Below are 15,273 nucleotides of genomic sequence, written 5' to 3' on the forward strand. Positions count from 1 at the left end.
TATGAATATAAAATATCTATGGTATAATACCACTCGGGAACAAACCTCCAGAGCATGTGTCATATTGTACAGTAGTATTGAGCCTCCACTACGGTGTTCTTACAAACAGACTACACTGGAATTCATAGATGATGTTTAGAACATGATAACAATGTTGCAGTGTTGGAGACATTCCTGCCTGTGGCACTGAGAGACCTTGCATCCAGTGGAAGGACACCCAGATCTTCACTCGTTCTTTTTGGCTCGTCTGAAAAGTCTCCGTACCATGCCAGTGTATTTGGATACACAGATCGAGATTCCAGGAAGAAGCAAAATGAAGGTGACTGCAAAAAAAGGGGAACAAGCTTAAATACAGTATTAAATACAGTATGAATCAATTAATTTTGAATTCATATATGGTGTTTCCTTATAGCATTGACCTATTTAATCAAGACAATCTGAATCCAGCTGTCAATAATGAAAAACATCTGAACAGAGAAACTGATTGTCCTAAACACTACTTACCAATCAGGTGGGTCAACAAGAGGTTATGGACCTGCTGGCCGATCCATGCCATCCCCAGTAGAATGCTTAGTACTAGTAGGAAGTACTGCATGAGAAGATAGTTCACAGTTCACATTTAATACTGAGCTCACTTCACAGCCATACACAGCAACAACAAACATTCAAACCTTTGGAGGTTAAAGGTCAATATCTGCATCAAACTTGGAATAAAACCTTGAATCTACACTGATAACATTTTTAAATATATGCTTCACATTACCATCTTTGGTCTCCTCTCCTTGAAGTTAAAAAAGCTTCTCCAACGGTCAGTGAACTGATGATATGTCTTCACCAGGCCTGTGCATATCTCATGGAAACGCTGTTGTTCTGACACCCTGAAGGGAGGGAAGTACAGCAAACAGACCACACACAGTGGGTCAGTCGTATGTTGTGACCCAACCACTGGAATAAATTGATTTAATGAGCAATGTACACTACAGTAATAAGACATACGTCCTCAGACTGGATACCATATGTGGAGTGTCATCGTGAGAAGTGGTTGACCATAATTACAGTTAATGAATAGCATTTGTTCATGATAGCACCTGATCTCCATTTCCCCCCAAAGGTCGATATATTACAAGTCAACAGGCTCTAATGGTAAATATAACATACCTCTGACTAGATCCAAAGATCTTAGAGGCGAGGATAGGCACCAAGTAGTCAGCCAGACTTAGTATCACGATAGTACTCGAGACTCCGGTCAGCACAGATGGGTCCAGATAATACAGTGACCTACAAGAACACAATAGTTAACAGGGTATGGCTATTCATTTTTCGAAATATTGAAAATTCCAAGGCAATTCATTTTTCATGACACAAGAGCATTTCTGGTCCCTTAGTCCAATTGAACTGCGCACATTTGTATGCTACCAAAGTAGGTGTCGGGTATTGATGCTAACTTACAAAAAGAATGCCGTAGTGAACCCAATCACTGCAAGCGGGAACCACGGCCTCTGCCACCGCAGCACCTGATCCAGAGCCAGTAACACCTCTCTCCATCCCTTCAGATGCTCTTCTAGTTGGGACGTTTCCTGAGCCTTGGCACCATAACAAACACACACTTTATAATGCATTTAACCAAGCTTTACGATTTGATGTCACGCCTTGAGATAGCTCATCACAAAAGCTTTTCGGCATGTCATCCAGAGTAGTTCGACACGTTTTGTAACCTACACAAGCAAATCCTATCTGTTTACGCTCGCTCCATTCGACATTAAAAACGGAACGATGTATTCGTTTGTTAACGACATAATGCTACGCAGCCTTGTAGAATGCCCTGTTCACGCAATTCAGAGTTTGTTTTATATATGTAACGTTACGTTCAGTTGGTTTGTACGAAACGAGAAGGGACAGCTTTACATCAAGACCGATGCTAACACAAAACGATCAAAAAAGCGACAATTCCTTACCCCCGCAAAACTACCAGAGTAGCCTACTGAACATTTGTTCTTTACAGACCATGTTGGGAGTGTGTTATCATACCTGCAGTGGCGTAACGTAACTCCTGTCGCTTGCTCCTGCCATTGTTGAAGACGGCACGCCTTCATCTCAAATGCGCATGCAATATCTTCCTACGTGTTTTCTTCCATAGGCTCAGGAAGTGGTAATATGAGCTTTATTTGCCAAGGCTCCTCTCCACGCCTATTCATTATACGTAATCGCAAAATATCATATTTCTTGCAGTGTCCTGCAAACAAACGGAACGAATGAATTGAAGTTATTGTGTTAATGTGGCATAGGTAGCCTCATATGGTGACAGGATGCGGACATGGTAAGAACATTATTATGCACGCTAATTAAAGTAGACCCATTCTTCACATGGTGATGTATTGTGACTTAAGCTAATAACATATCTTGTTGAATCATTTTGTCTACTCCTAATACATCTATACAATATAATATCTACCTAATATGCTAAATGACCAAAAACACAAAAGTCTGATTTACAAATTTGTGAACATCTGTTTAGCGCCTTTAACTTTAACGGACCAGTTAAGTCAGTGCTCTCCACTGTACAGCAGTTCTACATTCCTTTCTTCTGACCTACGAACATACCCTGCCTAACAGGAATAGCAACCTCTTGTGGACTTCGATGCACTGCAAGTTATCTCCAATTCAGCACTTAATGATGACCAAAATCACTCTCAAAACCATCACATGCAGTTCAGAATGAAATGTGAAAATACTCTTAGAAGCAGTCTCTTTATTATTCATCATATATGATCAATATTGCAAGAATATATTGTTAAATAACATCATATATAATATCTGTAATATATAAGATCTGAAATACTAGACACATAAAACATTTTTAGGTAAATACCAGTTTAGTACAAAGAGCACTCAATATTTTGAGCTTGTCATTTGTATCCCACTCATTTAAAAGCAATGGGCCACACAAAAACAAATAAAATAACTTACTCGAAATTCCATACTTCTGTTTCAGTTTGTTGCCTCACTTTTACCATATTCAATTTTCTCTAATCTTCAAGTGGAAGACATTTAGAAACACCTCTACCTAGCATGCACATTTTCAAAATAAGAACAAATTGCACATGCGTGTTGTCAACAGTGTAGGCTAACAGTTGAACATTATCCCGGCATGCAATGCCATGTTGTCACATCATCCTTAACAAATGTCAGTGATGCACATATGTAACTATGGTGACAGTTTGGTAGTATTGTGGATCAATTAGCCACCATCCTCACTGAGAGGATGGACCGCTGAAGGATGCTGAAGGGTTGCTATGATACCCAAGGCAGTGCCCTCTTCAGTTAGTGCCTCGGATCTAATTCTACCTTTGTACTCCCAAATACTGCTACTGAACAAGACTACCTAAATGTTTGACTTTGTGAAACATTCTAATAAACCTACTATGATGGTTCTGTAAGACGATAAATGAGAAGTGCCTATTGGAGCAGTGTCACTGGTTTGAAGTATTTTGTAGACATGGTAACAAGCTACAGGGACTCAGCACTCATGCATCACTCTAGAAGTTCTGGCGAAAGCCCAGAACCTTCCCTTTATGGAGAGAACACACTGCAGTGCCCGGACAGCGGGCGAGCACAGAAACCCAGTGGCAGAACCGCTGGTCAGAACATGGCATTGGAGCACAACGGAATGATGAGGAGGATCAAGAGTGCCAGCTGTACCACATCTAAATAGTGTGGGTGATACCCATGAAGATGCCACTACGTCTGGGCCTCTTAACCCCCGCCACCGATGATGCTGGTTGCACCGTCACGTTTGAGATCCAGGCCCAGCTTCTGCAGGTCCAGACCCATGCTGGCCAGAACCTGGAGCAGGGTTAACTCCTGGTGCGTGGCCTGGTCGATGAGCGCAGGGCAGGTGGGGTTACACTGGGGCCACTGGCAGTTATCGATTAGATGATAAGGGCAGCCCTTAGCAGGGGTCTTGCTGTTCTTATTGGCCTCCTGCAAACTCTTGTCCCAGCACTGAAGTGCACGTGAGAGGGAGGTGCCCTTCACCTGGAAATCCATCCAGTTACTGAAAAGAAACGAGAAAAGAATAAAAAGATGAAAAAAAAGTCATCAAAACAACTGCAAGTCAAGCTGATTTAGATTACATCTGGTCCTTGATGTGGTCATCCCCTAACCCCCGTGAGCCCTTAGTGCTTGGGCTGAATTACCAACTCTGTAAACAAATCTCTCAGATGTATTTTTGATACCCCAAAAGCCCAACTCGTGCGTGACCTCACCCTCATGGTTCAACATGCCCGCTGGAGCACACCTCAGGCCATGGGAAAGTTCGACCCCCAACCCCCCTCTCTCTGCACCACTTGCAAAGGCACTGGGGACGGGGAGGGGCTGACTGATAGGTTTGTGAAAGTGTGAAGTGGCATTTGGTGACATCCAGAATGCACCGTGATGGACGAGTGGACCAAAAGAGTTGCATGAGCTCATACAGGAGGATGGCACTACAGGGGCGGTGGGGAGGGATGGGGTGGGGTGGGTGGAGTTGTAGGGGGAGCACACAGGGCCACTAACGGCATGTCAGGGCTGAGTGACCCAAGTTCAGTTGTCCTTACCTTTTAGTGATCAGCGTGTGGGACAGGCAGGAGGGAGCGAACACAGCCCTAAAGGAAGCACATACACAGACTTAACACCAGAGCGTGCTACACATTAAGGTGACAAAGCTCATCACTGCTCACTCTGTATTTTCAACAGGAAAACAAAAACAATGTGAACACAATCATTTATAATCCTAATAATAATAGTTAGGCCACTAAACATGCTTAAACATGACTTAACACCAGAGAGTGCTACACGTTAAGGTGACAAAGCTCATCACTGCTCACTGTGTGTTGTCAACAAGAAAACAAAAACAATGTGAACACAATCATTTATAATACTAATTATAATAGTCAGGCCACTTACGGGACATCCTTTAGTGAGATCTTCAGCTCCCGGCCCAGATTCTGCATGTAGGTCCACTGCTGCTCCGAGAGGGTCTGACCCCCCATATAGATGTTCTCCACGCGCAGCTGCTCCTCGTCAAACAGCCACTGCACCACAAACAGCGGCGCTGGAGGGGAGAAGGAGGTCTTGGTTATTTTACACAAAGTTATTTTTCAGCTCCTCAGCATGTGGCTATAATAGACGAGGTAATTTTAAGAAAGCTGCTACTATTGTGGTTAAGAATGTGATTGATAGGGACTCACAGGTCAAGGAGGAGTAGACTTTGTGTCCAAAAAAGCACTGCCATTCCTCGCCTCGTTTGTACTGCTGCCGACATTTCTCTGGGACATTTCCACTCCATAACCTAAACAAGCACAGGAGGAGAAGGCCAACCCCTCAAAATAGGATTCAAAACAAAAACATGTTTAATCAAGTCCAGGTTTCAATGATGTCTGTGCTTTACCGCAGTCCTTTCTTGATGGCGTCCACGGGAGAGCAGGAGACCCCGTCTGAGCACTCTAGAACCTTCTGCTGTCGGCTCTCAAGGAACCAACCAGAGTCCACCAGACCTCGGACCTGGGCTTCAGCCCCCAGCTGCTCCAGCTGACTGGACACCTTCTCAATGTTCAGTAACACGCCTGTGCCACCCGCGCTGGACACCACGGAAGCAAGAAAAGAATGAAAATCTCTCCTTTAATACTACAATCACTGTTATAGTTTTGAATGATTGAAACGATGACAGAGAGCAGTTATTAAACACATCCGCTCAAGAGCTTAGCCCATGTGTTCTTTTTATGTTCAGCCAGACACGTGTCGGCATACATACTACTGGTCCACCCCTATAGACATTTCGTCACTGTGTCAATGCATGTCAATGCATCTTCCAGTAAACAGATCATGGAAGACAGCAGGATGTGCTGAGAATAGTCTGTGGACTGTCAGTGTTATGTGGGGTTTCAAACAAGGACAATGCAGGGGATAAGGTTTCAGTCAACCATGATTTAAGGGGCTGGGGGCAATGGCTCATCGCACCTTATTATATATGCTAAATGTGCCCCTGTCAATTCCTTTGGCTATTAGTGTCTGTTATCTATCTATACGGAGCTGTCTCTCTCATCTGAGTGAGAGAGCAAGAGTTTACCTCGTTCCCGCAAGCATAACAACTTTTGCTTGCTTGATTCCTTTGGTTGTAAGGTCTTTGATCACCTCCCGTATGACGAGGGAGCCCATGAAGGTGTAATCCACTGACGAGAGAAACAAACACAGAAGCATCAAGTTATGCATCCCTGTAAGTATGTTGGACATACCTATAGTTCAGTGGAATCATGAGCACGTTCATTGTTAGGAAGGTTATGCCCTTTTCTCTCTAGATTTGTACACTTACCCGTGTCCTTTCCCTTTTCCTTGGGCTTTGTTGTCTTGGAGCCACTCCACACATCACTGGTGCAGTAAGGGATGAACCTAAACGTGGCACACACACACTTCAGCCTTCGTTTCATTGCAATTCTTCCCAATCTTGTTTTGGAAGTCGAGTATATGAAAACTAAAAAAAATTGACATAAGATACATAACATACTCACACAATGTTGGCATTATACCAATGAGGATTTTCTTCCGTTTGCGTGGAGAGAATTCCACTTCCTGTGTAATGACAAAACACATCCTCTCTATATTGAGCGTTCTGTGGCATGCGTGTAGAGATGGTTGTTTGATTCTTGTCTGCACATGCATTACCTTTGCGTGTCTGTGTCCAGTCAGCTGAGCTCATCAGTCGGGGGGTATTTTTATACCTCGCCTCACAGGTCTCTTTGTTGTAACAGCACCAACCTCCTAAAAATAAGGCACTAATATTAGCCTTATGGTAGCTCATGCTGGAGGTATGACAGGCTCTCAGAGAATCCACTTGCTGCTCCACCTGTTGTGTTCACCTGGCTAACCTCTCAAGTGGGACTTGGCCTGCACATGGACTAACCAGGCTTCTCTATGTAGGAACACTGGGCACACACAGCTGCACTGCACTGCCCTGTTCCTGCTCAACAGCCTGTGTGCGCATTTGTTTTCGCAACCACACTGAGCAGGATGGCTGAACCTTGGCTGCGAAATCAGGTCATGACAAAGCATTTATTGAATCCTTAGTTAATGGCCTCTGATACTGAAGTAAATAATGGAAGTATGAACAGATGGTCAGTGTATCAAGAAGATATATTCCAGAGCAAAAGTAATTGACTGAGACATATTCTTAACATTTGAGTATAATTTATAATGTCATACCTCCCAGTAGAAGGAAACTTCAACAGTCAATAGTACGTAATAGTTAAACATTGTATCTTCCTCCATATAGAGTACACTGTATAGAAAATCAAGTTGAGTTCTCCTCAAACAATCTATTATTATTGTTTGTTGTTATTTAAATTGAGTGACCACGTGCTTTTCCTGTGACTAGCTTGATGCACAGATGAGGCTGAATTCAGGAGATGTAATTTGAGGTGACATCCCCAGCAAACAGCAAGAAAGAATATAAATTCTAAGAAGATGACCACCAGTCAAAATAACACTGAGTACAGCATTTAAGCATGCTGACTTCCACAGATAAAATTAACCAGTCAAGTTTTAAATACTCGCCCTCCAAAAATATCAGCCATCTCTTGCTCCCTTTGAACTCCTTTAGGTAAAACCTGTGGACGACAAATAAATATAGAATGAGTTATGAATGGATGACATAGAGCGGCAACATCCATATATGGGTATTTACAAACTCGTCACTCGACATCCATTACCATGACATGACCTCATATTTGTCACACACAACACGAGAGAAATATAGCCGTTCAAAATCAAAACAGAGAATAATGAAATATCTTGGAGAAACAACAAAGCCAATAATCAGCGTGTTGATGTTTTAGAAGTAAGAATATCTGAGGGACAGTTTGGTGTGTTGTAAATTACTAAAATCATTGGTTAGGCGACATGCCTAACAGAGCAAAACTGTGGACATATAGTAGTACAGACACAGTCGCAAAGCTTCAGATACAATAAAGGTAATATTACGATTTCATATCATATATAGTTGCCAGATAACTTGAACTTTTTACATGCAAAGTGCAAACATCCTTTTCATAACAACTACATTGATAAAATCTCAGAACACCTTTTTAGTATTTGAGATATATTCAATATTTCGGAATTTAATTATAATGATGAAAATGCCAGAATGAAATAGAAGATTGAAGTAATTCTGCTCTGTCCAGCTCACCCTGCTGCCGTGCCATCGTTGCAGGTGACTTGTGTGTTCTTGAGGAAGTGAAGCTTCATGTCATCTCCTGCTTTGGTGTTGGTGGTGGTCTGCTGAGAGGTCCCGCGACCCCCCGAGCTCGAGTCTCGACCCCCATCCCCTGGAGCAGGCCCAGCCGGAGAATCATCCTCATGGGCTGCTGCTGCGTCTCCTCCCTGACTTCCAGCTTTTTTGGACGACTTTCCACTTGGCTTAGTGTTACTTTTGTTCTGGCAGGAGATCCCTCCCAGCAGAAGCAGAAGAATGACATTATACAGTATCTTCATAGCAGAATCAGCTGGACCTCCCTGAAGACCACAGAAACATCCTTTCCTCAGATAATTTATTTTGCAAACAACAAACATTGGGCGAAAAAAAAGTGTATCATTGCGATGATATAAGAAGCTTTACTAATACTGATACAATTACCACTGTGAAGCAATATCTAGTATGATGATGCATGATTATATGATATAATATTTTAATATGATACTGTATGTTTAATCGAAGTAATCTTTCAGCATCTTCCCAAGTAATTCATAAATAAATTACAATCAAACAAACTTGATGGGTCTTAAAAGTTAAAAATAAAAATAATACTGTGATGATAGAAGAAATGAACTTTAACTCATCTGAAGCCAATAAGAATTCACAGAGCAATCTAGACACAAACCTTTGCAGGTGCAGATGTGATTGATGCAGCCCTAGGTACGATCAACCCGCTTGGATCCAGCTGAGATGTGTGTGAGTGGTGGGCTGCTGCTAGAGGCTGGTGGTGTGGACCTTTGATTCAGGCTGAGGTGTGGAGTTGTCTTTATAGTGGCACCATATGGATCCCGTTTCCCAGCATCGCCTTTGAGCTAGAGCCAGGGCTGGGCTGAGACCGATGACACACTGGGGCTGGACGCCGGATGCCGGAGAAAAAAGATAACACACGTTTGTCCAGCCATATTTCAAAGTCTCCCCCTCCCCACCTGATCCAGGCCAACAAGACACCCTCCCTCCTCGAGGCCTGACTGGGCTTTGATTTAAACACCTACATGGTTGGAATACCTACATAGCTTTTAGCTGCATGGTATGTAGCTTTCGGTCAGTGGAGCACACACCTCCAGCACATCCTAACAATAAGCAAGCCTCGCTGCTGTGTATTGTTTGCTCTTAAATTTCCAATGAATACAAATGTATTAACTGTTGTACAAATGTGCCAACTGTTGTGCTAATTGCTAAGTGCTAATGGTACGCTTCAGTTTTTGATAGTCATTTGATTTTGATCAGTCATTATCACTTCATAGTTCTATATTCTGTGAAATCAACCAGCACTTATACCATATAAAATATACCCACTTTTTAGTGTACCATACAAAATGTGAGCATCCATTGAATGAATAAATTGCATTTACATTAGCATGTTAGACGAACAAATAAATTAGCTTAGCAGTAGACTAACTGCAAACAGAAAATAGCTTCCATGTCACTCAATGGATAAAGGCAGGACCTCCCTTATGCTGATTTGATATAAAAGCAAAGTCAAATGCAATGTTTTAATGTTTTTAATGTTTAAGTATCTCAAGATCCTAATAGTTCAAAACACATGCATGGTGAACAACCAAGTGGCTGAAAAAGAAGTCAGCAGTTTAGCTTAGCAGTAGACTAACTGCAAACAGAAAATAGCTTCCATGTCACTCAATGGATAAAGGCAGGACCACCCTTATGCTCATTTGATATAAAAGCAAAGTCATATGCAATGTTTTAATGTTTTTAATGTTTAAGTATCTCAAGATATCTAATAGTTCAAAACACATGCATGGTGAACAACCAAGTGGCTGAAAAAGAAGTCATCATTAAGCCAACAATGTGAGAGCCAACAAATGAAAGCACAAACTGCCTAACCAATAATCTGCCAGAAAAATCCAGCATGCCAAACAAATGTAGACAAATCCATGTGCCCCACGTTACCTTCTGATGTGTCCCCTAGGGTAAGGCTGGGGGTCCAGGACTGGGCTTTGACCGAGACCAGGAAGAAAGCAGGGTATTTGAAACTGATCTGGGATGGCTTCAGGGTGACGTGCTGATCAGTTGAAGAGATCACGAGTCTGGCCCTCTAAAATTCTCATCAATGAAATGTACACCATTCCAACGTGTCAATCAGCCCATTAATGAGCACCCCTGTGGGCTCGGGGGCAGGAGGCAGGCAGAGGACTCTAGGAGGTGCAGGGCTGCCATACCTGGACTAACCCTCCCAGCCACCACAGAGAGCCCTGGACCAACCCTCTCAGCCACCACAGAGAGCCTCATCTCCACTGGAGCCTGGTGCTCCAGCTGAGTGTGTGTCACGGAGGCATTCTCACCACTCAGATGCCATGGCTCACAGTCCAGCCTTTAGTCCCCCCTCATTTATTGTCCTTCAAATGATTTCGCAGTGTGTGGTTTTGGACACTGCAGCACAGCCTGTGTGTGTGTGGAGGAAATGCTTGCACACACACATAGACGCAAACACACAATCTAACGTGCACACACACATAGACATAAACACACAATCTAACGTGCACACACACGCAGACATCAGCACACAATCTAACGTGCACACACACATAGACACAAAAACACAAGTTAACGTGCACACACACATAGACATAAGCACACAATATAACGTGCACACACACATTGACATAAACACACAATCTAACGTGCACACACACGCAGACATAAGCACACAATCTAACGTGCACACACACATAGACACAAAAACACAATCTAACGTGCACACACACATAGACATAAACACACAATCTAATGTGCACACACACACAGACACAAACACACAATCTAACGTGCACACACACACAGACACAACAAACACACAATCTAACATGCACACACACACAGACACAAACACACAATCTAACGTGCACACACACACAGACACAAACACACAATCTAACGTGCACACACACATAGACGCAAACACACAATCCAACGTGCACACACACACAGACACAAACACACGCACAAATAGACATTAAATGTCTACTAGCACTAAGGTATTTGACAACATTGTAAAATGCATAAGAGAGTTATATTTAGTGAGCAGAAGAAACAAGATATTTTGGGGTTATTGTTTCCTGTAAAAGGTTCTATCTTGTTAAAGAGCTCCCAAAATGGTAAATCTAAAAATATATTTATATCAACATAAAAACACGGTTTTACATGGTGACATTGTTTGCTGGATTTGATCTACTGAGTTTAATAGGTTCTTCATTCTTTCTTGAAAACATGCAAACCCCTGCCCGCCTTCCCAGAAGTCCGCATAGCAATCTGTGAAGCAGACCTTGAATATGTAAGAATATAAAAAAATCGCTGTAAATCTTTCACTTTTTGTTTCTTCCCCTTTGTTCACGAAACTAGCCAGAACGTTTTGAGCAAAGCATTTCAATGGCATTGCTGATATTCTTCTTTGATATCTGATGTAACTGATGATAATTTGTGTGGAGGCTGGCAGCCTGGCGCTGGGCTGTCGGATCAATAGCGAAGGTTGGCTAATGGCTCCTGCTCCCCGTGGCTCCCGTCGACGGACGGTCTGAGCCTGAAGCACACCCATGTGAAGAATCACACGTGCATAGTGTGTTAAACCTATAAAAAAATTAAGGCAAATATGTAAGAAACCATCGGATATCTAACACATTGCGTCAACTGCTAAATATAGAAACCGATGTAAAGCTTACTAGACTAGACAGTTTTTTATTTTTAAGTCATGTGCTCCAAAAAATGCCTTGTCAAGGGCACTGAATGCCCTGGTGGGCCCATCCCATCACTTTGTTTGAGAGGGCTGTTGTGTCATCGCTCCCCCAGCTGAGGCCTGACAGGAACATTCATTGGCTGACAGGCATCAAAGCACGCCGTTCCTCACAGCATTGTAATGCATCAGATGTTCAATGCATCGCGGAGTAAAGAGGTCGTGACCCCTAGTGGGTGACGACTTCGGAATCAGAACGCCTGAACCAGAAACAGCCAACCTATGCAGACCAGGCAGAGCTTTTTTTTCCTCAGAGAGAGAGAGAGGATCAGGTCAAGCAACACATGCTGCCTGAGCACATCTCAGGACTAACAATGCAGCAGATTCGGCCATCTTGCTTTGAAGGACGGGGGATGAATTGCGTGTAATTTGAAAATCTGCCGTTGCATCACCTGAAATCTCAGCTGTCACAGGAGCTCAAAACCGTTTGTCAAGCGAAGACTACATGACGAATGGTGCGTAGAGAGAGGCATGTTTATGACCTGCCTGAAGGCTGCGATCAGAAGAGAATGATAGTGTCCATAGAGGCAGGGACTCTGGGGGAGTTCAGCCCTCAATCAACAGAGCTGACAAAGTGGCTTTGGGGGATTGGTGCAAAGTGTGTGACTCCCACCGAGGAGGACTAGCAGGTGGATTGGGCACCTCAGGCCACAGCTTACCATAAGCCAGGCTCAAAGGTGGCCTACATTGTAACCTTATGCAAACTGCCAGCCCGTCATGGTGATCAATAGCTGCTCTGACATCGCTGGGATGCGAGATTCAGAGAAAAAGAACATGGTGACATTGGCAGCATGCATTTACCTACATATTACTCCAAGCGAGGACACAGAAGACCTATCCGGGGTAAGAACAGCTGCTCCAGTGTCTGTGTTAGACCTCATCAAAAGTCAAGGGCCTGCATCAATGCAGCATAACTGAAAAACAGGCTACCAGATAAATCCTTGTAAGGTTGGAGGAATGAGAACTTCCATCTACTCTTCCAGCACTCTGTTGTCCCCGTGGGAGTGTGAGGCTGATGGACAGTTACCTAATGTGGCCATAGGGGGCCTCAGTAAATGCTTCAGGGAATAACTCCACCAACGGCTCATGACAGAGAGGAGCTGTAACGTGGCCTTAGAGTCATGCTGGTGTGGCCATCCTGCCTGTCACGGCTCCTGATTGATGCCAGCGGGGTCACGCCACTTGCAGGGCCCTTGCATATGCCACTCCAGCTGATCAAAAACACAGAGGTGCCAACACAACTGCTGGCTCTGCCCCGATGAGGACATTCACACACAGGCACACACTGACATGAGCACACAGGAGGGTCTGAGAGAGCTGCAAACCCTTATATCATGATGTGTCTGTTCAGATCTGGTCAACACATATCTACTTACTCCTAGTAACTTGAAAACAATCTCATGTTTCTTTCATTTCTTTCTGAGATAGGAACATCTTAGTAAGGGAAATTGGAGGGTAACAGAGACCAATGTGTTGACCAATATCTGGATTTCAAATATATTTCACATTTATTTAAGGTGTGATTAACTCAGTTTTGAGTTGCATTAAAATCAGAGCTACTACACAGAGCCTTTCAAAATGTTCTACACCATCTCAAAAGTTTGTTATCCTCAGTGGTCAACATGGTTCCTCTCACAAATGGGTCATGCATCCCCACCCAGGTTTTCAGTTTCTAGATCGTCTACCTGTCCATAGTCTATATATTTCCAACTTGACCAAAGTCTAGATCCGTTATTTTATGGCTAAGAGCTATTACCATTTGAAAGGAGGTAGCCAGACTCCTGGACAGAGGTATATTATAGATTTAGAGATAGTACCACTAACACAACCATGAGGATTTCCTCAATGATAAGCCTAGAGCTGGCCATCCATCTGGCTTGAGTGTCAAGGAGAAAGACCTGATCTGCAAGGCCTGTCACTGTCTAAATTTAAAGATCTCCATGGCACATGTCAAATGAACTAAGAAACTGGGTTTCTGACTTACCACGTTACGGAAAGACAAGAAACTGGCCTCTCTAATGTCACATTGTCCCCAAAACTGACAAGTGTTTCCTTCCCTTCTCTAAAGTGTATTTTTTACAAATATTTCTTGAAGGTTTTCACAATGAAATCCATAGAAATGAATTTTTTACCAAATTTTCAAGTTCAATTTATCTGTTTCGGTAGTGACTGCACTGTTTCGGTAGTGACTGCACTGTTGGATGGATGTTCATTTTTCTCCCAAAATCATCCAAAAGGTGCTCTGGGCCGCCCTTTAGTCCACACAACACATTTATTTAAAAATGATGGGATTGAACTACTTACCATTTCATTTTGTCACTACCCAAATCATCTGGTCACTACCATATGTTTCGGTAGTGACTGTTTCGGTAGTGACAATTCTAGCTAACTTTAAGCATAAATAAAGAATTCTAGCAAGCACATGGCTTTCAAATACATCTTTGAAGAGGTGAACACACATACAAACATAAGATTTTCCATGAAACCCCAAAAGGTTTACTTAATTGAAGAAAACATGCGTTTCGGTAGTGACAATTCTTAAGGTTACACGTCGATTTTCAGACTTTGGAACACATTTATATAAAAACTATGGGATTTAGCTACTTACCATTCAACCATGAGGGACAGAGATGCAGTGTCACTGCATGGTCAAAAATGCAGAGTCGTGGCTAAAACACAGGCTCAGCCAATGGACTAAAACTCTTGTGTTTCGGTAGTGACATGAAAACTAGGGACATGATTTTTTGAGTATAGTAAATTGATTTAAAAATTAAACCCACAATAAATCTAAATATTCCAAGTTCTGTTTCAACCCAATCATAAAGATCTTTGAAATTAAATCATTGAAAAAAATCTAAAAAAATTTAAAAGTGTTATTTAAAGGCATTGAAATTTAGATGCCAGGGTTGGGGACAGCTACTTCCCAATAGAAAGTACCCTATAAATGATGATTTTGTATATATTTAGCATATCACTATCTCATGTAATGCATTGGGTTTATATAGACCATAACATGTTCTAATTAAATATCTATGCCTAGATACCTAATTGTTTTGTAAATAGTTTTTATTGTTGAGGGACTGCATATTACACGAATTCGGTAGAATGGCCCATATAGGAAATATAACTAGTGTCACTTTACAACCTTGCTCCTGGGATGAGACCTGCATCGTTGCCATGGATGCAGAGATCTTGAGAGCCCATCTGAGGCAGTTGAGTGCAAAGCAGGCCTGATTGGGACTCG

At 42.7% G+C, this 15,273-nt stretch overlaps 2 protein-coding genes across 2 annotated transcripts; both read right to left on the reverse strand.

Moving 5' to 3' along the window:
• Positions 1–225: 225 nt before the first annotated feature.
• LOC308377276 (ADP-ribosylation factor-like protein 6-interacting protein 1) lies at positions 226–2,070 on the reverse strand (the record flags this gene model as incomplete). Its single annotated transcript, XM_080853859.1, has 6 exons — positions 226–323; positions 505–589; positions 764–878; positions 1,159–1,278; positions 1,450–1,583; positions 2,029–2,070. The coding sequence occupies 6 exons, from the start codon at positions 2,068–2,070 to the stop codon at positions 226–228; spliced, it is 594 nt and encodes a 197-aa protein (XP_080709985.1).
• Positions 2,071–2,729: 659 nt separating this feature from the next.
• Positions 2,730–9,054, reverse strand: notum2 (notum pectinacetylesterase 2). The gene is made up of 12 exons (XM_080856677.1): positions 8,910–9,054; positions 8,219–8,544; positions 7,588–7,640; positions 6,700–6,795; positions 6,546–6,606; positions 6,350–6,426; positions 6,107–6,209; positions 5,429–5,617; positions 5,229–5,329; positions 4,945–5,092; positions 4,596–4,643; positions 2,730–4,054 (listed from the first exon to the last, which is right to left on the reverse strand). The coding sequence occupies exons 2-12, from the start codon at positions 8,521–8,523 to the stop codon at positions 3,754–3,756; spliced, it is 1,482 nt and encodes a 493-aa protein (XP_080712803.1). The 5' UTR covers positions 8,524–8,544; positions 8,910–9,054; the 3' UTR covers positions 2,730–3,753.
• Between the last annotated feature and the right edge of the window lie 6,219 nt (positions 9,055–15,273).

The sequence above is a fragment of the Sprattus sprattus genome (genome assembly GCF_963457725.1).
Source record: "Sprattus sprattus genome assembly, chromosome: 1".
Taxonomy (NCBI): domain Eukaryota; kingdom Metazoa; phylum Chordata; class Actinopteri; order Clupeiformes; family Clupeidae; genus Sprattus; species Sprattus sprattus.

Bases quoted from the DNA above. Each gene is read 5' to 3' on its own strand.
- notum2 (XM_080856677.1), bottom strand. From the start codon at position 8,523: ATGAAGATACTGTATAATGTCATTCTTCTGCTTCTGCTGGGAGGGATC. The intron at 5,618-6,106 runs GTAAACTCTTGC...CGTGGTGTCCAG, and splicing joins GTTATGCTTGCGGGAACGAG to CGCGGGTGGCACAGGCGTGT. The intron at 5,093-5,228 runs GTGAGTCCCTAT...TCTCCCCTCCAG, and splicing joins AGTCTACTCCTCCTTGACCT to CGCCGCTGTTTGTGGTGCAG.